This window comes from Euprymna scolopes, chromosome 26 (assembly GCF_053919585.1).
Source record: "Euprymna scolopes isolate OS-2025 chromosome 26, ASM5391958v1, whole genome shotgun sequence".
Classification (NCBI taxonomy): Eukaryota; Metazoa; Mollusca; class Cephalopoda; order Sepiida; family Sepiolidae; genus Euprymna; species Euprymna scolopes.
The window spans coordinates 16,534,804-16,562,528 of record NC_136507.1 but is presented as its reverse complement, the minus strand read 5'-3'; the positions used below and the strand labels follow the sequence as shown (position 1 = coordinate 16,562,528).

Sequence of the window (27,725 nt, the reverse complement as noted above, 5' to 3'; positions counted from 1 at the left end):
AATAATGACAATTACACCTCAGATCTATGTTAAAAAAAAGTTTTTTTAAGAGACAATTTATTAAAAATTAAATCTTTTTTTACCCAATTTTTTTTATATTTAGATAAAAATTGAACATGATTTTCACATAAATATAATTGCGATCTGGTGAGAGGATTTTCTTAAACAGAATCACATTTTAGTGATTTTAATGTGATGCAACAATCAACCAAAACCGAATATTACGTATCTGAATTTTTGAGATGAGGATTGATAATTTGTATTATTTGGATCCGTGGCACAACTGATAAAGTACTTGGTAAAACATTAGATTGCAAGTTACACTTTTAGAAGTTGAAGATTCTAATTATCAGTGCAGAGCAATACTCAAAATGTTAATGAATTACTTCGGACTTCTACCCAATCATGGTCGATGAAACGAGAGCATGCTACCTCCATGGATTAAATAAAAGTTTCTGTTGAATATAAAATTTCCAAAGTTTGACAAGATACACCTAAAGAAGGTTGGGGGATACGCAGAATGAAGTGTTCTGAAAATAACACTCAAGATAAGAACAGTAGTCTGAATAATCAAATAGGAAGTTAGCTATCAATGAAAAATAAAAAACAGAAAAAGACTGATTTTACTTTATATATTAGATAATTTTGTTGTGAAATTCAATTCTATTTTGATAATGTATATCTCAGATCAACGTTAGTTTAAAAATGTTTTTTTGAGATAATTTATTAAAAACAAGATCACTTATTTTTTTTTTTTTTTTTTTTTAGATGTTTGAATAAACGTTAGAGATATTTTTATTCATGAATCTAGAAAATGAAATAAACAAAAACATGCCCTGTTTTTTCTTAGTTATTTCCTCAAAGTAACTTCTATATAAAACAAGCAAATTAAATAAAAACGTTTAAATGCATCTGTAAGACGTAATGTACTAAGTTCTCTTGTTTAAAGTTATTTCCCTTGCATAAAACTTTATAGATTGACTATAAATAGATAAATAGTTATCTGTGTTTGCATGTAAGCAGGATAAAGCTATGAAAGCTATATATGATGCACTTATGTTTTTATTATACAGATTATTTTAATATTTGTTGGCAAGAATAAGGAAAAAAAAATAGAGGCATTTCATTCAAAATATCAGTTGTTTTCGCTAATATGAATCCAATATTTGGATCAAATAGATTTGAGGCACCCCAGATAGAGCAATATCCAAATGGACAAATTTTCTCTTAACACAGATTTGTTACTTTTGACTTCCGGTTTTGTATGATTTTTATATCAGAAAATTCAATATTTAGAAAAGCATTGTTGTTTTTGTTTTTAATAAACTCATTGTTTTGTTTTTTTAAATATTAAAAAAAATTTTTTTGTAAAAACATTTAGTGATGATAAATATTTGAAAGTAATTTTTAAAACAAATTTTAATTTAAATTTCATGATACTCATTACTTGATCAAATTAAAAAATAGCAAATGTTTTTTTTTTTTAAATTAAAAATGTGCATATAACAAAATGTGTTTGCAAATAATACTATGTATGCTTTTAGGCTATTACTAAAACTTTACAAATAAAGCCCTAATAAAAAAATCTGAAGGTAAAATTACAAGTGTGCCTACATGCCATACTGTTTGTTCATAATCCAACAAGCATAAAAAAAAGGCAGTATTAAGACACAATATGTTTCGTTTGGTCACTGCCCGTTCTAGAGTGACTTAAATCTATTTGATCCTAATGTTTACTAAGCAATGAATGCTAATAAAATTATAATTATGGCCATCTTTGTCACTGTATTTTATGTTATTCCTAGCTAGTCATCAATCACCATAATACCACATTCACTCCAGAGGTCATCCTACTTAAGAAACCTACATCAATTTTTTCTCTCCACATAGATAAATCATTATAATTAAAATTAATTTCATTAGCGTGGAGTGAAGCAAAAACAAATGTGCCTATATACCATAATCCAACAAGTATAAAAAGGCATTAGTAAGGCACAATGTGTTTCTGCCCATTCTAGGGTGACTCAAATCTATTTGAATGCAATGAATGTTTATACAATTATCTCTCTCTCTCTCTATATATATATATAAATTATCTTCTATATATATAAAAGCGAAAATGTGTGTATGTATGTATGTTTGCTTTTTGTACATGTCTGAGAAAGGCTTTTTTCGGAGAACCGATCGGTCGCCTTACAACTTCTTAAAGCTTTTTATAGCGTGCCTAAATGATAATATCTATGAATTAACAACGGTGGTCGCCTCTCTATTTAATTTGCCTGACTTTGAAACGTTAAATATTCGATATTTTCGGATCGGCACGTGTTACTTTCGTTTTTCGGTATAAAAAAAAGTGAAACTCGATTTGAATCACTGGCCCGCGGCAGATGCTGCAAGCGGGGACCATATGTGGGGGTAGCTCCGCATATCAGACCTTGGTCAATGTGGGGGCGGCCCTTTATACTAATTGTCACTATCCAGCTCCCATTTCCCACCTATTGGGAGCTGGTCCCTTTTTCCTCCACCCTCCCTCTCTCTCCACATTAAAAAACGGCCTTGTGCCTAATTTGTTCCGTGGGGAAGCAAATAAATACAACTGGCCCACAGCCAGTGGTCTCTAGAAAGCGATTTAACGTTTGGTCAATGTCGGTTTATGTTGATATCAGACGGTTGCTTTCATTTCAAGATGAAAAACTCCACCTAATAAACAGGGAGCTGGTTTTCCCCAAAGTTAGGTAAAAACAAACAAACCGGTTTATTGACCTCATTAAAAAGTGTCCCGCAGAAAATGTTAACTGCTGAATAGCTATTGCTTACGATCGCCGCATGTACATTATTAAGCTTTTTCGTATTTTTTCGTATAAAAAAAAAGAAGCTAAAAGACTCGCGGTAAATAAAACACTGTCCGCATTCAAAGTTCACATCAATAACTCGTCAAAAACGGGCACCTGTTTCTCCACCCCCTTTACTATTTTCCAACTGCGCGTCAAGATTTCGTTTTTTTTTTTTTAAAACAACCAACGATATTTCTTTTCATTTACCCAAAAACACACACACCTACAAACACCCGGGGAACGCCGGGTACCCCTCGCTAGTATAATATAAAAGGAAAATGAATGATAAATGACCATAGGCTCTGTATTTTATGACTGTTTAAGTTATTCCTAGCTCATCATAATACCACATTCACTCCAGAGGGTCATCCTACTTAAGAATCCCAAATCAATTTTTTTCTCTCCACATAAATATGTACATAGATAAATCATTATAATTAAAAATAATTTCATTAGCTTCCACCTCTCTAACCATTCTTAAGTTCAACCAATAACATTTTTTGCAGATGGGGAGAAGGTCTCACCAAACTACTGTCTCTCGACATTTTACACGATCCTCTATCCCTCTCATATATATTATCACTCCTCCTCAATAGTTGTATCTCGTATGAAAGATATCTGAAACAAGACCCCTCCTTTTTTTTGACAAAGTTTGTTCTTTTTTATTAAAAGAAACAAAATATCAATCTACTGCTGCATTTTTTTTTTACTATGCTTTTGTTTTTTTTTGTTTTTTTTTTTAAATATTTTGTGATTTTTTTCATTTTTTTTCAATAAATTTAATTGGATTTTATTGAATGCAAAATGTGATAAATCCAATTTCTTAAAATTTAAAAATTAGACTTTACAACAAATATGAATATTTCCAGTATAAAATTCAAATGTAAGACTATTTAATTAAGAGCAAAAATATTAGACAAATATTACATGATTTGGAGGGTGTTAGAATGATAAAATGCAATGTGGTAACTGAACAATTTTGCATTCAAGCTCTCCATTATATATATATATATATATATATATATATATATATATATATATATATGTTCGTGATGGTTTCAGCTGAAAAAAGGAGGTTAACAATTTAAAAACAATCAAAAAGGAAAAATCACAGAAAATAAAAATTTTCAGTATTTGCTTCAATAGTGCTCAATACACGAGTAGATCTAGGTTGTAAGTTATGAAAATATATGGCAATTAAGCTACACAGAATATTCCAAGTTTTATCCTCACAAGAAATCGTCAGATTAAAATGCCCTTTTTAATCTGATGATTTCCTATGGAAATGAAACACAGAAGATTTTGTGTAGCTTAATTGTCATGTATTTCCATGACTTACTCCTATCTCTCTATACACGTACACACATATTTTATTTCATTTAGATAAACATAATTACCATAAGTCACAACAATAAATCTACTGTTTCAGTCTAAAAAAATCATCAGGTGATAAACCTCCAGCCTTAATGGAAGCCAGTCCTTTAGGTTAAATAATAGATTTATTGTGGCAACTTATAATTTTGTTTACCTAAACTTAATAAAATAATATCCTGCCTTTTTTTTTTTTTTTTTTATTGAGCCCTATCAACAACCTCGTTGAAATTTAATGGTTTTTGAGATTATATATATATATATATATATATATATATATATATATATATATATAAACACACACATACATAAACAGATGTACACATGTGTTGTGATGGTTTCAGCTGAAAAAAGGGAGTTAACAATTTAAAAACAATCAAAAAGCAAAAAAAAAATACAGAAAATAAAACTGGAAAGCAAAGTTTTGTTATTTGCAAAGATTTTTTTCAAAAGAACGTTAAAAAAAACCAAAAACATTTCATGCCAAATAAATTAAACAATAAAAGAGGAGTAATAAGAATGGAATAAAGCATTACAACACTACCAGGAAGCAACAAATACACACATTTGAAGAGGGGGGAGGGGGCAAAGGGAGATTAGGGGCATGTAATACTTATATAGAAGGTTATTTAGTACTTAAGATAGGCTACTCTGGTTAAATCCACAACAATATAAAGCCTATAATTATGGGGGCACAGGTTTTGTTTAAAATTGTCACCAGGGATGGAAGGTCGGATAGTGGGACAGAAAAAAAAAAAAAAAAAAAAGATAAAATAAACAAAAAATTGATTTTCAAGTTGGTTTTAAAATCTCTAATTCCTTACAATAAATAAAAATAAAAAATAAAATCTCTAATGTTGCTAAACTCAAAGATAGAAAGTATTTTAAAAAAGTCTTTGTCGCACTTCCCATCTCTGATTGGTACACCTATACATTGATATGATTCAAACACAGTACCATCCAAGTTGGTTTTCAGATTCAAAATGTTTTAAATGTAAAATCTTATGAACTCTGGTATAAAAAATGTGTTACATTTTTTATACTACTGATTGGCTTTAGAAATAAAACAAGAGAGCTCAATTATGCAACGTTTCATAAACTGCTTCAGTTATTTATATTTACATGTTTTGAGATGCCTTCTGCAACATTCTGTAATTTTAAAACTGATTTATTAGGTTGGTGCAAAAATAATTTTTTTTTTGACGTTCAACTATATATATATGTACATTATTTTTGCACCAGCTGAATATTTAGTGAATCTGTTAAGATTCCCATCTTCCATTTACTCATTAGTTAAGAGATATTCTAAGATGAATTCTGAAGGTTGTTAGTTCAATCCCTATTAAAAGTAGTAAAAGGAAAATAATTTTTTTTTTTTTTCAAATCAGCTGATATAACATGGATGGTCAACATTTTCAGAATGAAAAAAAGAGTTTAATTCAAAATTATCATATAGTTACCAACAAAATGAAACTGAAGATGGATTGATAATAAAGCGTTATTTACAGAAAAAAAAAAAAAAGTGAAAGCAGTGCAAGAAGATAAAAAATAATTTTCGCTTTGTTCACTTAGCTTTAAGTTCACAATTTGCGCAAAAACCAATATTCAATCAAAAGTAAAATATTGCAGCAAATAAAAAAAAGTCCTGAAAAAGTGCAAGTTTTGACAATATGGCAAAAGGCTAGAGTGCTGCAAGAAAAAAAAGATCAAACGTAAATTTAGCACCTCAGTTTTCATAGCCTGTGAAAAGAACATGTTTAGCATGGCACTATATGCAACCACATCCAAATGTGCCACACCTTTCTAAATATAAACAAAACATTTTGAAACTGACTTGCTCGTAAAATAAGATTTCTTTTCATTTAAAAAAATAATTCAAAATTTTTTTTTTATCACTTACAAAAAATAAAATGTGAAAATTTCCAAACTTGAAAAAATTAAATATAGAAAATTACTTTGTCATAACTTGTGTCGATATGCAAATGAAAATTCTGTGTAACTTAATTACTATATATTATTGTAACTCACCATATATATGTGGGTGTGTGTGCCTGACAATCTTTAGTGAGACGGAGTATGATTGTACATCTAAAAACAAGAATTGGCTACTAAAATCTGTATTAGAATTGTCCACAAAGATCGTGGTGTAATGGTTAAAGTACTAAGTAAAATTGTTAATTTTTCATAATAACCTGTGTAAATATGCAAATGAAATTAACCTATTTATCCTCCTTTGAAAATTAGATGTACAAACGAATTTTTTTTTTTTTTTTGCTTGAAAATGCCTTGTTTTATTTATGGCCAAAATATATGAAAAGGAAAAAAAAAACGTTATCTTGGTTGAAAATTATTTCAAAAAGGCGTATTTATGTTTTGTTAATATTTTATTCATATAAGAAGTGTTTGAAGGCTATAACAAAGCAGTCTTGTAGAAAAACACTGCTGGGTCGAAGTCAAAATATAAAGAATAATAACAATATTGAAAGATTACAAAAATTTTCAATTAAAAAAGTATTTATTTATCAATGTGTGTCGTACCAGGACAAAGAACATAACACCATGATAACATTCTAGTTTAACACATTATGTTGATAAATAAATAATTTATAATTGAAAATTATTGAAATCTTGTAAGTTTTGTTTGAAGGCTGTGACTGTGCAGAAAAAATATATGTACAATTATATGTCTCCATTGAGTGGTTGTACTTTTTTTTCCTTTTTTCTGAAGATGAGGTTTACCTCGAAAATTCAAAGAACATAACACCACAATACCACCCTAGTTCGACACATTATGTTGATAAATAATTTATAATTAAATATTATTGAAATCTTTCAATATTCTCACTATTTTTTTTTTTACCTTGTCTTGTATCCAAAAGTGTTTTTTTACAAGACTGCATCATCATAACTTGCAAACAACTTTTTTTTACAAACTACACACAATGCTTTAAGCAAACTACAACATTCTCCTCTATTTTGTTTATATTTTTGAAAGCATCCAATAGTGCAATTGTGTGCTGTCAGATATGTTGCCATGCTAAACTTATTGCTATTATAGACCAGCAGAACCGGGTGTGCTGTGCTGGGATTTTGTCCTCAAAAATAAAAATAAAATAAAGATGTGTGCTTTCTTCTACCTATACTTTGTATAAAGACAACATTAAAATAAAAAATAAAAAAACTGGTGAGAGTGCTCAACATATATACATGCATACACACACCTATAGTCGACAACAGTAAAATAAATCATCCTATTATTTATTTTGCCATTTGTTACTTTGCATAATTTAATTCCCCTAGTGTTGGGACTATTAGTCGGAAGTGGAATCGAGAATAAAAAAAAAACATCAGAACATTTTGGGGGTATCGGAAAAATTTGTTTTCATTTTCCGATGCCAAAAACTATTCTATTCATTTTTTTTGTTTTTTTAATGATAAAATAATAAATATTTATTGATTTGAAACTGCCAGTAAAACTAAAATCTATAGATCATCTCACACAAGTGTATTTCTACATTTAGGAAATCGTATGTACATATTTTATGTTTTTTTTTCAGTATACCCCCCCCCAAAAAAAAAACCCAAACAGCTCTGTATTTAGACATTTAAAAAAAATTGGAAACAGTAATTGTATTGGAATTGTCCCATCACTTATATTAAATAAATTTTTTAATTACCGTTTTATCTGCTCAGTTACACGTTTCGATTACTGAATTGTCTTAACGATTTGACAATTTCGTCAGACTTTACAGAAATAATTATTACTACCTATTATTATCATTATTATTTCTATCAAGTCTGACAAAATTGTCGGATAATTAATACGATTCAGTAACCGAAACATGCGTAACTAAGCAGATAAAACGGTAATAAAAATATATATTTGCTCTACAGTAGTATTGAGTACTTTTTCAGGTATTTTGATTTTCAGAATTTAATTTTAACAAATAAATTTATATATATATATAGCAATAATTGGTAATTAGTAAAAACCTGAAAAAGTGCTTTTTATGATGATATACACACACTAAGAAAGGTGTTCTCATATATATATATATATATATATATATATATATATATATATATATATAAGAACACCTTTCTTAGTGTGTGTATATCACCATAAAAACCAAGACATATTAAATATAAATAAATATATAAATATAATATAAAATATATATAGCCATAATAACAAAGACATACTGAATATATATATATATATATATATATATATATATATATATAGCCATAATAACCAAGACATACTAAATATATATATAATATATAAATATATATAGCCATAATAACCAAGACATACTAAATATAAATATAAAATATAAATATATATAGCCATAATAATCATTAAATACTAAATATAAATATATATTTATAATATATAAATATATATAGCCATAATAACCAAGACATACTAAATATAAATATATATCTATAATATATAAATATGATATATAAAAATATATAGCCATAATAACCAAGACATACTAAATATAAATATATATATGATATATAAATATATATATAGCCATAATAATCATTACATACTATATATAAATATATTCACATGCACAATTTGTATGTGAATATAAGAAGTAATTGTGCGTCTCTAGTTGTCTTCTAAAGGAACTAGCAACGCCGTTGTAACAAATTACTCAATCTATTTATAAATGTTAGTCTGTGAGTGTCAACATACGATATCTGTGGGTAATATGACGTGGCACATCATTCTATTGCACTTTTTAACGCTAGCAACGTTGGGTATTTTATTCAATGTTAAGCAATCAAACCGTATTGGTATTTATTTGCTTCCCCACCAGAGAAAAATGTGACACGAGGTCATTTTTAATATGGGGAAAACCAGCTACCCGAAAAAGAGCACTCTGGAAGTAGGCAAAAATAAAAATTGCTTTAGTATAGAAGGGTTTCTTCTCCGTTGACTAAAGACAAATTGATTTAAATGTAGCATCAGAACAGATACTACACTGTGATTTTATATATTTAGTTAAATCATAATATATTTCAGTAATGGTTACATCAAAGAAAATAAAATAACTAACAAAAAACCTAGGCATGAAGCCCTAAGAAAATTAGGGGTGAGGGTCTTTCTAGTTGTCTATGAAACTTGAGATTACTCTTAATAGACACCTTTCACCACAATACCGCTTTCATACCGTGGAGTTAATCCTACTTAAAGAATTCCCAAACTCTTAAAAAAAAAAAAAAAATACGATCTCAGCCTCAAGTTATTTAGTGCACATAAACAGCAATGCTTGACTTATCCACCAAGCTTAAGTCATGAACAGTCCGTGGATGGCTTCCAAATAAAACAGCTATCATTCTGTTATGAGATATGACAGACAACATTTTAAGAATCTTTTCTTAATGGAAATAGTGTTATAATGAGACAAAATATATTTCCAAAGGCGTATTTATATTTTATTAATATTGCTTATATTTTAAAAACATCTAATAGTGCACACTAAACTTATTTTTTTTTTATAGACCGGCTGAACTGAGGGTACTGCATTGGCACTTGGTCCTCAAAAATAAAAAAATAAATAAAGGCATGTGCTTTCTTCTACCTATACTTTAGAAACAGACATAAAAAAAATTGGTGAGAGTGCTCAACATATACATGCATATAGACACCTATAGTCGACAACAGTAAAATAATTCATCCCATTATTTTGTCATTGTTACTTTGCATATTTTAATTCCCTCTCATATATATATATATATATATATCATTAAATAAAATAGACGTTTTTTGTCTAGTAATTCTATTTGTGATTCTTTCCAACTACCGAATAACAGTCTTAACTTCTGACAGGAACTGGCTGATGTAATCGCCATATTTGTTCTAAGTCCGAGTACTTTCCAATCCTTCTGGATTCATCGTCATAGATTAATCTAACTGTTTTTTTTTATTAATTTATATAATTTTTTTTTTAAATATATAACGTGTATATTTTTTTCATTAGTTATTTTAATAACTTTACAAACATTTCAGGATATCATTACTATTGCTAAAGTTTACTTTATTAATAGTAGGTTTTCAAGTTTTTATCAATAATGCTTTTAGTATTTCAAGTATTTGTTTATTGTTGGTGTGTTCAAATATAGTTGTGTTGTCAACTAAAATCTTCCTAAATTGGGACAAACAGGAATGTTGATTACATCAGCTCCTTGGCCTTTTGGTCAAGATCAAAGTGTAGTTCTGGAGTGACAAGGATGACCAACGACCTCAAAATCCCCCCTTTCGAGTTGGCCATGTGCCTAAGTTTTTTGTTCATCGTTGATTTTGACTGTATTTTTTAACATGAATAAAAGATTTAATATCTCAAAGTGTAGTATCTGTTCTTCTGATGCTGCACTTCCATTTCTTGTTCTCTTTTGGTGGAGGAGAAATCCTTCACGACTGAGACAATTTTTATTTTTGTACCTTTTCTCCACGTTAAAAAACGACCCTGGTGTCTAACTCTGTCCCGTGGGGAGGCATAGTAAATAGGTACATCAGCCAGCTCCTGCCAGAAGTGAAGACCGTTATTTGGAAGTTGAAAAGGATCAAAAACGTCTATTTTATTTAATGAAATATGTTTAAGAGAAAAAAAAAATGCTGCCTATATTTATATATATATATACACACAAACAAACAAGGACACTTTTCTTAATGTTTGCATATCTCTCCATAAAAACAAAGATATACAAGGAAGTACATATTAAATATAAGAATATTCACATGTGCAATTTTATTCTATGTATACTTTATAAACAGACAACATTAAAAAAAAAAAAAAAAAAAAGCAACTGCCGCGAGGGCTTAACATATATACATGCACACACACACATCCATCCCTATAAGTCGACAACAGTAAAATAACTTATTAGGGTTAGGGTTGACGTGTTTCTTATTCTTGTTTGACAAATTCACAGTTATGTTTTATAAAAGATGATTTTTTAAAAGCATAATCATAAAAGATACACACTGACATGTATTGCACCAAAGAAACTTTTGGGGTAGATTGATTTATCTTGTCCTGAGACAAAACTGTTAAAGCGAAGGAGAGAAGCAACAACCGAACCTGAGAAACGAATCTGCCAAGATAAATAAAAATAAAAAAATTCTGAGGATGTTATATCAATCAGTGCCTAAGTTACCAGCCTGGAGCAACAGAAGTATCACGACTATGGCCACGATGGCCGATGGTCGTGGAAGTATCCTACCAGGGACGTGAGATGCTGTTGGATTGTGAAAGATAGAGAGAACAACGTCACATACACTTGAAACTATGGGATAAATTAATTTGTTTTGATACAAAACTATTAAAACTAAGGAGAGGAGAAACAGTCGAAGCTGAGAAACGAATTAGCCATGAAAAAATGTTTTCTCATAAATGCATTAAAAATGCAATGTAATATAATAAAGTACTTAACCACAATTTATTTTCTTTTAAAAAATTACATAGTTCAGCCCAGATAAGTGCTAATATGAAACATTTTTATATAATCACCTAAAAATAAAAATCAGGAAAGGGGAATAACTCATTTTAAATTGAAGAATATCATAGGTGTCATCTATCTTTAGTTTTACAAATGTGCCAACAAATAAAAATTTAAGACTAAAATGACTTTACTATATCCTGGACAACGTCTGATAGGTACAGTTAGTTACGCATAAAATTGTACCACTGCAAGCCTGAGAAAATCTCTAAAAAACAAAAAAAGCTATTATCGATATTACAATTTGGTTCAGTCGCAACATGGAAAAGAAGGTATTTACAAAACTCGCAATATATTCTGAATTCAAAGAAGAATTAACCAAATTCTGGTGCAAACAGACAAAAGTGATACCAGCCGTAGTTAGAGCATTGATCAATTCCTGAGAAGCTTGGGAATAACTTGAAGAAAAATAAATTGTTACAAAATTCTACATCATTACATTATTATGCTTACCCCTTTCCCCTAAATAAAAAAACAAAAACAAAAACATAAAAAACTGGCCTGTCTCAGTAGCCCTTACACTTCCAGTTGTAATATACCTTCTTTGAAGTGAATCAAATATAAAAAAAAAAAAATATATATATAATAATCTTTATGAATAAAATAGTAGATGTATATATATGTGTCTGTATGAAAATATTTAACCGATAAACTCTTAATCTATTAAATTAACAGGAAACAGTAATCATACACTAAGGATGGTTTATAATGAGAAAAATCTTTGTTTGAATGAATGAACAAAACGTAAAGAAATATGTCATCAAGTTGAACTGCAAAATATTCATTTCAACTTGCCGACATATTTCTTTTACTTATGCGCAAATTCATTCATAGCTTGAAGCGGTTTAATTTTAAATCTTTCTGATCTATCTGTCAATAGCTCAAATGGTAGGGAATGCGGCTGGAGTGCTAAATGTTTGGTTTCAATTCTAGCTGATGGCACCCAAGTCATTGTTTTTAACTTTTGAAATCAGTACTATATATTAGGTACAAAATAATATTCAACAGAGAATTGGCTTTTTTTAATAATAAATACAAAATTTGCAGGAATTCAAATACATTTAAGCATATTTTACAACTGAGCGCCCCCTCCCCCCATAGGATAATACAGTTTAAAATATTGCAATAACTTTACTAATAGTGGTTAATTAAAGAAAACTTATTATTTAATGAAATATGCCATAGAGAAAAAATGCTGCTTAAATATATATATATATAGTGGAGATGGTAATTAATAAAAACTGAAGAAAGTGCTCAATACTGTTGTAGAGCAAATATGCGTTTTATTTTTTATTACCGTATCTTTCTGTTAAGTTACATTATTGTTTTGGCTACTCGGCCGTTTTTTTGGCCGTCTGTAGCGTCCTCAGACTTTTACAGAAATGTTCATCCCAAAATAGCGAACATTTCTGTAAAAGTCTGAAGACACTACAGACGGCCAAAAAAACGGCCGAGTAGCCGAAACAATAATGTAACAGAAAGATACGGTAATAAAAAATAAAACGTATATATATATATATATATATATATATATATATATATATATATATATATATATATATATATATATATATGGTCCGGAGTTCGATTCCTACAGCGTCAAGCTATGCTGATGAGAGGTAGTTACCTTGAAACATGCATGTACGTATATTACTGTTTTAAAAATTAAAATAAATAAAATGTTATATATGCCCAAATAAATTATGGGCGACTTTCTAAGGAAATAAAGATGAGCTTTGAGGCGAAACCACTATTTAACCGTATTTATCGTTAAAAAAACAACAACAAATTTATTTATATATATACATATATATTACATGGAAAGCGGGTCAGCAGAATATTATATATAATTATATTTCCTTAGTATATTCCAATATTTTTCCCCGATTCTACACAATTACCGATATGATACCACATTCCGATACTATAAATCTCTAAATATTTAATACAGTTGTTATTCTGGATTGCCATAAAGACACATGCTAAATGTGTAGACATTTTCTCAAATGTAAACACACTTATGGGGGATGATCTAGAGATTTTAGTTTTACTTTTATCATTAATACTAGCAGTGGAAGACTTTGCTTTAAACAAAATCAAATAAAAAAGACAAAAGAATCGTTTTTGGCATTGGAAAATAGGCACAAATTTTTCAGCTTCTGATAACTTAAAAAGTTTCAATTTGAATTAATTGTCCCAACACTAATTTTATAAAACTGAATGTTTGTGTGCATGTATGTGTTCCCTATAAAAATTCAGGAAAGAAAATATACTTAAAATCTAAACGTATTCTTATTAGTGTTGGGACATTTAATCGGAATTGAAAAAGATATTGGAATCGGAAAAAATTTATACTTATTTTCCAATGCCAAAACTGATTCTTTTAATTGTTTTAGTTTGCTTGTTTTTGTTTAAAATGAAATCTTCAATTGCTAGTACTAATAATAAAACAATAAATCTACATATTAATACGATAGTGTGTGTGTTATTTTCTGTGTCACGCTTACATCCGGGTCATTTAATTATGTACTTCCATTTCTTGTCATAAATAATTTTACCAAGAATTCTTCACGAGTTTTGGTTTCGGTTTTGATTATAGCTGATGGTACTTAAGTCATCTATTTTTTTTTAAAATAATTTTATCAAGAATTCTTCATAAGTTACTGTTTTGGTTATGGCTGAAGTAACTCAAGTTATATACATATATTTTTTCATAAGTTTTTATTTCGGTTTTGATTCAAGCTAATGCACCCAAGTCATATGGATATATATATATATATATATTTTTTTTTTTTTGAAATCGCAACTTTATAATATATAAAAAATCGATAGAACATTAACTCTACAATAATATACATGAAATCTGCAAGAATTAAAATATCATATTTAAGTGTACTTTACAACCAGGCTTTGCCCGGCATTCGTGCTAGCTTAGATAAATACTTGTGCAGTTTTAACAAAAAAGCTACAATAATATCAGAGCGTTTCCATTTACACTGAACATCTACAGAATGCTAACATCAATATATTACATATGAATGAGTCTCCTGTGGAATTTCCACAGGTCCCGCTAGCATTTATTAATTTTAAAGTACCAGTAAAATTAAAATCTACAGATCATCACCCACAAGTGTATTTCTTTTACATTTGCGAATATATATGCATGTATTACAATGAATTTTTTATGGTAATTTGAAAAATAAACCCAACTCTACAGCTAAATATTTAGATTTAAAAAGAATCGGAATTGAGAAAAATATTGAAACCGTCCAATCACTAATTCTTATGTAAAATTTATTGGGGAAGACAATGGAAGTAGTCCCGAATCTCTAAATGCTCTCTTAACCTGAGGGACCTAGGGGTGGCGGTGAACCTCCCTTAAAACTTCAAATATGCATATCAGATTTTAATTAAATTCAAACCATAAATATAAGATACTAATTCAAAGAGTTTTCCAATATTTCAGCATCTTCATACTATATCAGAAGATGAAACGGGAGAGGGTCAGTAAAAACAAAGTAATATAGTATTACATGCATAATGAAAAAGGTACATAGTAAGGATCATCATTCAATCCTGAGCAACGTCAGGGTTTCTTGCTAGTATATAAGAGTTGGAAGGAAGAAGCTCAACACAAGTTGTTAGCCATTTCTCATTTTGATTTTATTTCGCCTCCCCAGGAGCAGTGAGGACGATCAGTTGAGATTAGGATTGACTAAAGAAAGCCACAGTTAGCCTAACCTCATTTGATGATCCTTATTATCCCTGGCAAGGTGAAATAAATTTTAATGAGAAATGGCTAACCAGTTTTGTTGAGTTTCTTCTTTCTAACTTTTATCCTTGCTCTGCATCGCATTGAACGTCTCTATATAAATTTATTTATGGACCCACCACTATATATATATATATATATATATATATATGAACTAAGCTTCTTTCCTAGAACTGTCCACCTGTGGAACTGTTCTATTAACCCGCTTTCCAACTAACTACAATATGATTGTCTTCAAGTCCAATATAAACAACTTCTTGCTGAGTTGTCCCCTTAAATAATCAAATTATACCAAATTCCCATACTAACAATTACTACATTGTTGTCCTGATGACTAGCATGCACTTATTAATCCTTATCCTCGAGTAGTCTTGGAGCTTTGATAATGTAATGACCCCCTTGTAAAAGTATATATATATATATTATATATATATATATATATATATACACACACACACAACTGAATTTTTTCTCCTTGTCTTAACTAATCCAAGGGATGGTGGCCTAGTTAAGATTCTGACCTTCGAATGAATGTATGTTTTGGGCTCAAATAAAATTAAAAAGTTTTATCCATGTCCAAGTAACCTACATCTAAAATTTCAAGTGTTCAGATACACAATTGGCAGAGGAGTTTGGTAGAGTTTTCAAAGGTCAAATCGTTGAACTTTGACCCCTTGACAGCCAAATTTCTGGCCGAAAACCGGTTAGAAAGATTTTCCCAAATCTCAATACCCCTTATGTCAAATCTTGAGTCTGTAGACTGAAAATTGACAGAGTAATTTGGTAGGGAAATGTATACACACAAACAGAAAGACACACAGACAATTTCACTTTTATAGATATATAGATTATTTAAAAATATTTCATATTAACAGTCATCTGTTGGAAGTAGCTGAGTGGTCTTGGTTACAGTAATCAACTAATACAATCTAGTAAGTCGCCTTAATGAATGGATGTTCGCAGTTATAGTTGGTAATATACTTAAGCTTTGGTATATCTTAACCTCTCCCGGCTGCTATAACAATACATATTTATGGCTTACACCAGCCAATCATATTCTTTGTGAGGAGGAACCCGGATGTATTCATATTCGTTATATTACAAAGTAATTAAAAAAAAAAAAAAAAATGAATTATAGCTAAATAGTTTATTATATTACCAATAACATGGTACAACAATAGTAAATGAAAATTGGCTAGTCACAAACAAAGTTTCATTTGTCAGCTTAAATACTATTTGGGTCTAGCTTAGAAAATCCGACAAGATAGAACATGTTAGATTAAATGAGCCCCCCCCCCCCCGCAAAATTTGGACATTCTTTAAAAGGCAATGTTTACTCTAATATATAGTTGGATTTGAAACCAATTTACTTGATATTTGGTGGAGGAAGGGCTACCTCTGTAAAATACAGAGCTAAGAATTAAGTTGTAAAAGAGAAACAGTCAACTTGATAATGACTTCTGTTTTTGAGTCAGAAATTGATGAGCAGTGCTTATCAGAAAACTGTTACCCATTATATCGAGTTGAATGCTTTTTTTGGTGGTGGTGGTGGAGGGAGAGATTAATAATTTGTTTTCATTTTTTTTATCATTAATACAAAGTAAAATCAAATTGCTTTTCATAATAGAAAATTTTATATTTTTAGTACAAATTATCACATAAAATTATTTATAATTTAAGTGTTTTATATTTTTGATTTGAAAATATTTTTGAAATATTAATTTATTTATTGCGGACTATTATCCTCATCTTTCTTAGTTGTTGTTTCGTGACGTTTTGGCCAACTATTCCTCTGGCCTTCGTCAGGTGGTAATAGCGACGGGATAGGAATTCCGAATCTCCTAACTGCATTCTCAGCAATTACTGCCATCCATAGTTGTCGTCGTCTCACCACGTTTTTGGCCAAGTAAACCTTTGGCTGGCTTTGGGTAGGTTTGACACTGCTATCTTCAGACAATTCTCACCTGAAACCGTAGATTCAATATCTCTATTCACTGCGCCATGCATAGATGGCAGTAATTGCTGAGAATGCAGTTAGGAGATTCAGAGTTTCTATCCCGTCGCGGTTACCACCTGATAAAGGCCAGAAGAATAGTTGGCTGAAACGTTGTGAAACAACAACTAAGAAAGATGACGATAATAGTCTGCAATAAATAAATAATACTCATCTCAATAATTAATTCCAATTAAATAAAATATATTTAAAAAATTTTTAATATTGGAATGTTTTTTTTTTTTTGGTTTAAAATATTTTTTAATTGTTTATTTACTATTTTTATAATCAGAATCTTTTTAAAAAATACTTTTTAAATAGTTTATTTTATTATATATTTGTATAATTGGAATGTTTTTTGGTTTGAACATATTTTGAAATAGTTTATTTACAATTTTGTATAATTGGAATATTTTTGTTCAAATTTTTTTTTTTTAAATAGTTTATTTTCATATTTGTAATGTTTTTGTTAAATATATATATTTTTTTAAATATTTTATTTATTGTTTTTTTTTTTATAATTGTAATGTTTTTCTTTGTTTAAAAATATTTTTTTAAATAGTTTATTTTTTTTATTCAACCAAACTAGTGAAATTAAAAATTCTATCAGACTAAGCAGACGAAAATGATAAGGGACTGTTTTTTTTTGTTGTTTTTTTTTGATAAACAATGCTTGTCAATTTTCAAATTCAAAATCGGAAGTAATCATCTTTTACCAATTAAGTAATGTATTTAAAATCTGACTATTAGAATTCTTTTTTTAATCCTTCATCAAAGACACGAACTTTTGAAATAATTTTGGAATGCAATTTTTTCAAATTGATACAAAACAAAAAAATTAAAGAAAGAAAAAGAAAGAAAACAACAACAAACAAAAACAAACAAACAAAAATGTATATTTGGAACTTTCTCATATTTGAAATGGCCAAAGGCAACATAATGAAAAAAGCTAGGAAAGCGTGAATGGCAGAAGTAAAAATAACATCTCTATATCTCAATCTTTGATAAAAAAAAAAAAAACTATCCACAAAAAAAAAAAAATAAATAAATAGAGAAAAAAAAAAAAAGAGGTATATTTAATTATTTATAGAGAAGTTCAGATCTGAAATAGTGGTTTAGCCGCTTGGTGCATAGATAATTTAGACCAGGGTTTTTCAAACTGTGGGTTATGACCCTTCAGTGGATCGCTAGCTAAAGAAAATAGGTCACAACAAAGAAGAAAAGGACAAAGAAATGTAAGTAGGTACTAAAAACAAAATATAAACAACTCTAAATATTGTATGGCACTTATAAGCAATTGCTAATTTTATCTTGATCTCTATATCCCATCACAAAACAGATTTTACTAATCAAAACAATGTTATATCGGAATACATTATATATATATATATATATATATATATATATATATATATATATATATATATATATTAGCAGGCCGCCTAATCATAAGATACTCTTAAATATGATATTTTAATTCATGCAAATTACACATTTATTATTATAGCAACAACTATCGATTATTATATTGAACCTAATATACAGTAGTAGGATCCAAACTAATATATATATATATATATATATGACTTAGGTGTCATCAGCTAGAATCAAAAACAAAAGATACAACTCTCCACCTTATTCCTTAGCCTCTGAGCCATGCCTATATATATATTTCCCGCAAAACCTCTGACCTTATCGGAAGGGGGGCTAAAATTTGCTATGTTTTCAAATTATCTGAAATAAAAGCAAAGGAAGACTTGATTCCAAATATTTCTCATATATCTCCCCTCTTTTGGAAATAGGATATGATCATGAATATCTTCAGCATCAAATGCTCCTTATATACTGTGAAATTTACTTTATGTATGAAAACTAAAGAGGGTAAATATGAGTAATATTTGGAATCAAGTCTCCCCTTACTGTTATTTCAGATTATTTGAAACTATAGCAGTAAATTTTAGTCTCCCCTCTATCAAGGCCAGAGGTTTTGGGGGAAATATCAGATGTTTTGTAATTCATATGCAAAACTAGGAAAACAAAGGATTATAATTGAAACATTTTATGGCTGTAAAAAAGTGCCAAAAATAGGCTCTGGATGATGGAAGATCCGCTTAATGTGTGACCTTAAGGGCAATTTTCCCACTACACAACTCAGGTTATTACTTTTCCAATGAGCCTCCATTTGTTAAATTCTGATCAATAGTTACTGAGATTTAGAACAGGTGGTATATATATATATATATATATATATATATATATATATATATATATATTAGTAGCCAAACTGAATCTTGAAATGCTCATATTTTTGGTTCTTTGGGACGAAACTTACATGAATATTTGCAGGCTTTTTGAAGATTATAATACTATTCTGTGGTTAAAATTTCATAACAATTGGTAAAACAGAATCTATATTTTCAAACCAATAAAATATGCCCAAATTTGCCTACATTTGTATATATAGTGTTTTGGCAAGCCAGCTTTAGTTTTGCTGCTTTGGGATGAATTTTGCTAAGGGTTTTTTTTTTTTTTTTTTAGTTGGTTGTCTCCTCTGTGGCCTTACCAAGCTACTAATAAAGATGTTATCACAATCAAAGTAGGAGGTCTGTACAATCGACTATTTCCGTTAAATATTCATCTACAAGTTTGAATAAATTTTAATTGGTTAAAATCTCTGGTAATCAACAAACATACACCTCCCTCTCTCTCTCTCGCCTGGAATTGTAGATCATTATAAAGGTTAACCCAAAATTAAATTATTACTGATAAACATTGTAGCAGAGTTATTTGATTTCTTCTACGTGGGTATAATGGTTCGAGTGCAAACTATGGTTCTTTCTGTTCGGTTGCAGTAAAAAAAAGTTTGAAAAACACTGATCTAGATAAAAGAGTAAAGGAAGGGGCAAGGGAGTTAACTCCTGCACACAAGTTGTCACACTAAAATGAGAATCACAACAATGACACACACAAAAAAAAAAAAAAAAAAAAAAAGGATAGCCAGCTGTATGCAAGACATTAATGTGAAGAGGCATTCCGATTGAATAAGCCTGATGAAGGAGTGGTTTCATGATACTACATAGGTGAGGGTAGTCCACTTACCCTTGAACTTAAGTTGATTAAGAGTCATGTCCCACAAGAAATTCTTTGTACCTGAAGTGCCCAAACAATTGGTATTTAAACACAAGTATAAAAGAAAATTGGTCACGAGAGAGAGAGAGAGAGAGAAAGAAAAAAAAGAGAGAAAGAGAAAGAAAAAGAGAGAGAGAGAGAAAGAGAGAGAAAAAGAGAGAAAAAGAGAGAAAAGAGTGACACAAAATATTAAGTTATTCTTGGACAATCTTAATGAAGATGAGGTAAAATATTTTTTTAGAAATCTATGAACAAAAAAAATGAGTAAATACTGATGATAAAATTATTATTATACACTGTATACAAACTGTATTAAAAATATCAAGATTAAGTTATAATTTAGAAAAATAAATAAAATGTTCTTAATTTTAAAGAACTGTGAAGCAAAATACCATTAAGCAGATAAAAAAATGAATACAAAAATATTTGTGGATGATGGGATATCAAGTTTGGAATTAATTTTTAGTTTAGAGTAAGAAAATTACAACAATAAAAAAAGCATTTATGTTTTTGTTTAGAGGAAAAAAAATAAAACAATTAAGAAAATATTTTAGGGGGAAAATAAACCCCCAAGACGTAAAATAAACCATTTAGATTAGGATTAAAATAAATTTTAAGTTTGAAAAAAAAAAAAAAAAAAAAAAGCTTAGAGAGAAAAAATATGGCAGTTTTTATAAAGTAAAATTTTGTATTAATTTTTAGTTTGGGGAAAAGAGGAAAAGTTACTTATGAACAAAAATAAAATAAAACAAATTACAAAAGTTGGTGGATGATGGTAAGTCAAATTTTGTTTTAATTTTTTTGTTTGTTGAAAACTACTTATCTTGGATGATCTCACATCCAATATGGATGCTCGATTGGACAGAAACAAAAGCCAAAATAAAGTTTAAGTTTTGTGAAAATAGAAAAGAAAAAATATTCATTAAAAAAAAAAAAAGACATTATAAAGTAAAATTTTGCATTAACTTGTAGTTTTTGAAAAAAATTTAGTTAGAAAAAAAAGCTATAGATTTGAATAAAGCAAATGATTACAAAAATAGGTTGATAATGCAAGTCAAATTTTGTGTTAATTTTTTCGTTTGGAACAAAAAACTTATTTTGGATAATTTTATATCTATCTATAAATATAAAAGCGAAAATGTGTGTATGTATGTTTGTTTGTATGTATGTATGTATGTGTTTGTATGTCTCGCAAAAACTTTTGATATGGGTCATGGATTTTCGCCAGATCGGTATCATTTTAAACTTCCAACCTTTGCCCGACAAATATCGAAAAATTGGCCAAACACGTTAATTTTTTCACCCTGAAATCATCACTTTTCTACAGCCTCATAATCTAAAGGTTTTGGGTTCGAATCGTGGTGTGAGATGTCTTTATTTTTTCGATTTTTTAAATTTTAATATCGAAGCAGGGTTATTTAAGCCATTTTTCATATTTCTTTTTTTTGGGGGGGGTATTTTTCACGTTCGTTTTTTCTGTTTTTTTACTTCGCTTATTCTTAGGTTTTCATTAACACCCCCCCCACCCAACTACACACACACACACACACACCCACACAAAAACACCCGGGCAACGCCGGGTACCCCCTGCTAGTACGAAATAAAATCAGTTTTCCCTTGTACAGAGATGCTCAATAATTTCAGTTAGAAAAGGCACGTATATAAATCTTATCATAATTTATAATTTCTACCACATATTGGTTTACATTGTTGTTTCTATCTAAGAGAACACTCTTCATCTCCATATTCCATCCCAATCTTTGTATTTTTGATGTCCCAACTTAGCTCCCACACCAATTTAGAGACTGACCTGCTTGTTTTTAGTTCAGCCGGAATACAAAGGGTGGTCTGACAGTTTAAAAAGGATTGGGAGGGTCTTATTAACCTGTCCTCATTCGCATTTTGTTTGGTTCTTTATTTTGGCGGGTATTTGTAGATTTTCCCACTTCCCATAATTACCTGTGTGCATTATAGATTCATTTGTAAATAAAATTTCATCAAAACCATTGAGGAATGCGGTATGAAAGAATCTAGCTAAGAATAAGCAAAATGTTTTTGTTGCCAAAAAGAATGGCACTTTACTCCCACCCATCCCCCAAATCAAGCAGAGCATAATGTCCAAGCTGAATTAAGTTTTTAATTTTTTATTTGACTAAATGAATTTGGTCTACATTGTTACAAAACAAAATTTTAATTTGACTCGTTTTAATATTTAGTCTTGTTCTCTATAAAAAAAAATTGGTCATACAGTTGGAGTAATTTTAACCCTCATGCTTAGATCTACTACCACTAGCATCATGTACACCAGGAAAACTTTGTTATATATATAAAACTGAAGTTGGAGGCAATCAGTAGCCCTCTTTCCATATGCCAGCTCTCCATACAGAATACCCTTTGGAATGTGCCCATCTTCCATGCGATGGACATGGCTCAACCAGTATAGTCTCTGTTGGCTGAGGAGGGTGAAAATACTGGGAAGGCTTGTGTGCCTCAGCTTCGATACAAGGATATTGTGAGGTGCAACATGTTGGCAATTGTCACTGACATTGAATCCTGGGAGTGCGATGCAAATGACCGCTCAAGATGAAGAGGAACCCTGAACCAATATCTGAAAACAGGGAAGGAGAAGCTGATAAATGCTGCTTTGGAGAAGTGTGCACAATAAAGAAAGGCACCAATGCCGACAGTTCAGGGACCATACGTTCATGATCTTTGCCACAGAGACTGCTGCGTCTGCGTCGGTCTCTTCAGCCACAAGTGGTGGGTGCTGCACCAGCTGAGCAGACAGCCAAGCTAAGGATGCATCATTCATGGTCGACTGATTGACAGAGGCCTGCTAATATAAAACCATAGAGGTGATCTACTACAAGTATAGCAAGACATTTACAACAAAGTCTTCTATTTATAAAGACACATTATTAAAGCAAGTACAACTAATTAAATGTACAGTACAACCGAAAATTAAATTTATTTTCCTTCCTGTCTTTTGCTTCAGTGTTTTAAAAAAATGCTAATTTTGGCAAGGAAGATTATGATGATTTTAAATACATTGAAGATATTGCCAAGGTTGAAAAAGTGGACTTCCTCTATTGAGTGAAATAAAAATATTCAAACCCGACATAAACCTGTATCCCTACAAAGCCCCCATTCACTCATGCATGGAGTATTGTTACCACATCTGGGCTGCTGTATCTATCACTAGTCTCTTCCTCTTAGACAGGGTTCCAAAAAGTGTCTGCAATCTAATGTCCTGCAATATCAACCATTGCTGGAATGCTACAGCTTTGTGTCTGTCTTACAAGTACTTCAATGTAATGTGTTTTGATGAATTTTAATGGAATGTGCTCCTCTACATATATACCTCCAACTAACTAGACAAGCAGAAAAATCCCACCCCTTCACTATAGAGGTCCCTAGCTGCCAGAAAGTCTCCTACTCTAATAGTTTCTTTCCTTGAACTGCTAAATTTCCTTCATGTTTCCTTAACTGTACTAACATGTTAAAATTTAAATGTAAGCAAACAGACATCTTGCTTGTCAACTCGCTATATAGTGCCACCGTAGACATGGTCCCAAATAGTAGCCCCTTACATACAAGTAGCAATATGCCTTGTTTGGGATGAATAAGAATAAAAAATAAATTATTCAAAGACTCCAAGGGAGGTAACTCATATTTTAACCGACAAAGACTTGTCCTTAATTACATGACTATTATTTTTTTTTTAATTTACTTTTGATGTAAATTTTGAGATAATTATTGAAAAAATAAAATTAGGTACTTGCGCATAAAAAGGCACATGTCAGTTAAAAATAAAATGACATCAAAACTTTATGAAGTACTTACTAGGTATTGAAATAATTTATGTTGGTAAATAAGAAAATTTAGTTAATTTTACCATCATTTATTTTATGTCACTTTGCTTACACTCCTCTCATCCAGTGATGAATGTATACTAGTGTTTATCCGATTAATCGAAAGAGGAACTTACCGGGGTATCAGAATTGGAAAAATTTGTGCCTATTTTACAAAGCTAGAAAGTTAAAGATTTTTTAAAGAATCGGAATCAGTGATTTTATTAGAATCAGAAATTTAGAACAGAATCAGTAATTGTATCGAATTCAGAGGAAAATATTAGAATCGTCCCATTATTTATATCTCTACCCCACTCCAAAAGTATTACAAAATATATAAACATTTTATTATTTTTTTTATTGATTTGTAAAAATAATGACTGAATTTATATATTTTTTAAATATAACTAAGTCCAACATGATATGTAAACCATTTCTATGTTAGTACAAGAGACACCAGAGTTCAATCCTCAGTCGTCATTTAAAAGATTTTTAAAACTGGTACTTGATGCTCTCTTGCTAAACGATCAGCATAAAGTGAAGATCAAGGTTAAGTGGAGTAATCTGGAAGAAGTCTTGATGCCCTCTCTACACTTTGTTGTTGTAGCTAATGAAAAGGGAGTCTTTATGTCACCATTGGCTATGGTCAACTATTTTACTTTAGACTGGCCCATTTGGCATAATAGATAGGGTGTTCACGAATGAGACCAGGTTTCAATCCTCAATCAGGTCATACAATTTTTTTTTTTTTTTTTTTTAGATGGTAAGAGTGTTAATAGGCTGAAAGACAAGATTTCAATTCTTGGTCAAGTCAGATAAAAGACTTAAAAAAAAAAAATGGTACTTGATTCTCCCTTCTAAACACTCAAAATTATAAGATGAAGATCAAGAATAAGTGAAATCATCTTGAGAATGGAGTGCCGTTTTCCCTCAGATTTTGCTGTTGTATGTAACTAATAAAAAGGGAACCTTTGAATCACCCTCAACTATAGTCAATCACTTTACTTTTTATGTTTAAGATATGGTTGTTCAGGTTGGAAGAAATATAGAAACGGTTTGCAAGATTGTCAAGAACCTATACCTCGATAATAATGTGCTGAGTCCATTTCATGTCCATATGTACATACATTATCACCATGCACCCCTTTTTTAAAAGATGGAATCACTCAATCCCTGAAGATCGAATGCAATAAAAGTATTTTTACAAAATTTTTTATCTGATGTTGCTCTTTGGGTTTAACATGAAACTAACTAAAATACACTTTCTTGGTTAAAGCTCTTGAAGGCATATTGAATATTGAAACATTGAATAACCATTCCTCATCTCAAATTTAAAAAAAAACACTGCTTTTCAAATTCTAAATTCGAAACCATGTTCCAAGATCATAAGACTTCTGGACAACCTCAATTGCTTCAGCATTCAAATATATTTTTTCCACATCAGAGCTCTTATTTATGCCTATTGTATGACACATCTTGCACATAAACTGATAATCATATCTCAATCAACTGATGGAGGAATTAATGAGTTAAATTGTTCTTTTTATTTTACAAAAGGAGAAAAAAAGATTTTAATGAAAAAAACAAAAAAAAAAAACGTTTGATATACAACAGGTTTTTTCTTTTGATAAGATGTCACAAATGAATGAAGAGATGTTCTAAAAAAAAGAAAAAAAATCACAAACCGTTTCTTTTCAAACCACATTGTTAAATAAAAACTGAAAATGTTAAGTTCTTTAATTCAATACTTCTTAATATTTGCTTCATGTAAAAATAAAAACACTTTAATATTAAAAAAAAAAAAAAATGGAGTTTTTTTTTTTGTGCAGGAATTGATTATAATTATCTCCTTTGATTTTCTACGAACGCCTAAAGCGATTCCCTTTGTTTTCTACAAATAATACAAAACAGATTCTTTTTTTTTTTTTTTAATTTTTACAAACATATTCTTAATAATGAATAACAAATAAAAAAAAAAATTAAAATATTGCATCATCTTTAAAATAAAAGTCCTGACAATCTGATATCGAAAATATTCAGAAGAGAAGGGTAGCTATTTTAAATAATGCATTCTATAAAATGAATGAAGTTGTGGTGACAGTTGAAACGCATGAACAAATGCTGGAAGAATGAAAGGAACAGGGTGGGAACGGATCTAAGATAAAACAAAAGACAACTGCTGAGCCTCCAACTCCCACATTTTTGATGATCTTATGCCTAATTTATAAATTAAATTTTCATTTTATCTCTGAAGAAATATACCAAAATGTAGTATCAGGAGGATAAACCCTTGGTAGGCATTTTCATCCTACCCAGAGTGTCCCATTTTAAGAGTTGGATATGCCCCACATAAAAATGATCTTGTGACATACATTGCTATAATAGGGACGCAAGTAAGTATTGGCATATTGAATGAATGTGTAATAAACCATTTGCAATTCATAGCCATAAATTATTAAATATTATTCCGTGCATAAATATATAATTTCAAATGTATTGATAAGTTAAAAAAAACAACATTTTGTTTTCAAAACGCTTAATACATGTCTGGGGCTTTTAATTAAATATATAAACATAAGGAAGAACCTTAGTGGATCAACCACGTCTTGTCAGAGGTTCAGTAATTGATTATTATTGAACCTCTAACAAAACATGAATTGATTCCTAATGTTAATAGAATATATATAGCCATAAAAAGGTCCCCTTTTTTATCATGTATTGCTAATAGTGAAATCATATATTTACAAATAAATCCAAACTATCAAGGATATTTTAAATAGGATAGCTCCATAGAGTGAATGTGGTATTTGGGTGACTGCTGAATTCAAAGTGATGAACAAATGGGTCAAAATAGATTGAGTTGTTAATAAAATAAATAGAAGATGAACTCGCTCACCCCTCATCTCTCCCCCAACACAGACTCTTTTGATGGTCTTGGCCTTATTTTATAATTAAAAAAAAAAAAAAATAAAATAATAATTGTGACTAAATGAGTCAATGTGTCGTATCTGCGTGATAGTCATATTAGAAGATTTTGTAAATATATACTCCAAAATAATAAGCTTTCTGGATTTAAACTTTTACACATGTTAAGGTTTATATCTTACAAAAATGCCATGAATAGAATAAAGCTTATTTCACAGTTTCTGCATTTTATATAGATATAAGATTTGTTGTTGGCATTTTTTTAGCGATATTAACAACTTCAAAACACTTATTTTTTTCCGCTACCGTAGTTTTTTTGTTTTTTTAAATAG

At 29.7% G+C, this 27,725-nt stretch overlaps 1 protein-coding gene across 2 annotated transcripts in view; it reads right to left on the bottom strand.

Moving 5' to 3' along the window:
* LOC145247927 (palmitoyltransferase ZDHHC14-like) overlaps window positions 1-27,725 on the bottom strand; it is a 355,339-nt gene that overhangs the window by 45,931 nt on the left and 281,683 nt on the right. Inside the window, exon 11 of one of the 2 annotated variants that reach the window (XM_080109567.1) lies at window positions 20,588-20,638. The exons of the other annotated variant lie outside the window; for it this stretch is intronic. Coding sequence (XP_079965693.1) covers window positions 20,588-20,638 — 51 coding nt within the window. The remainder of the gene's footprint in view (window positions 1-20,587; window positions 20,639-27,725) is intronic. 2 annotated transcript variants of the gene reach the window in all.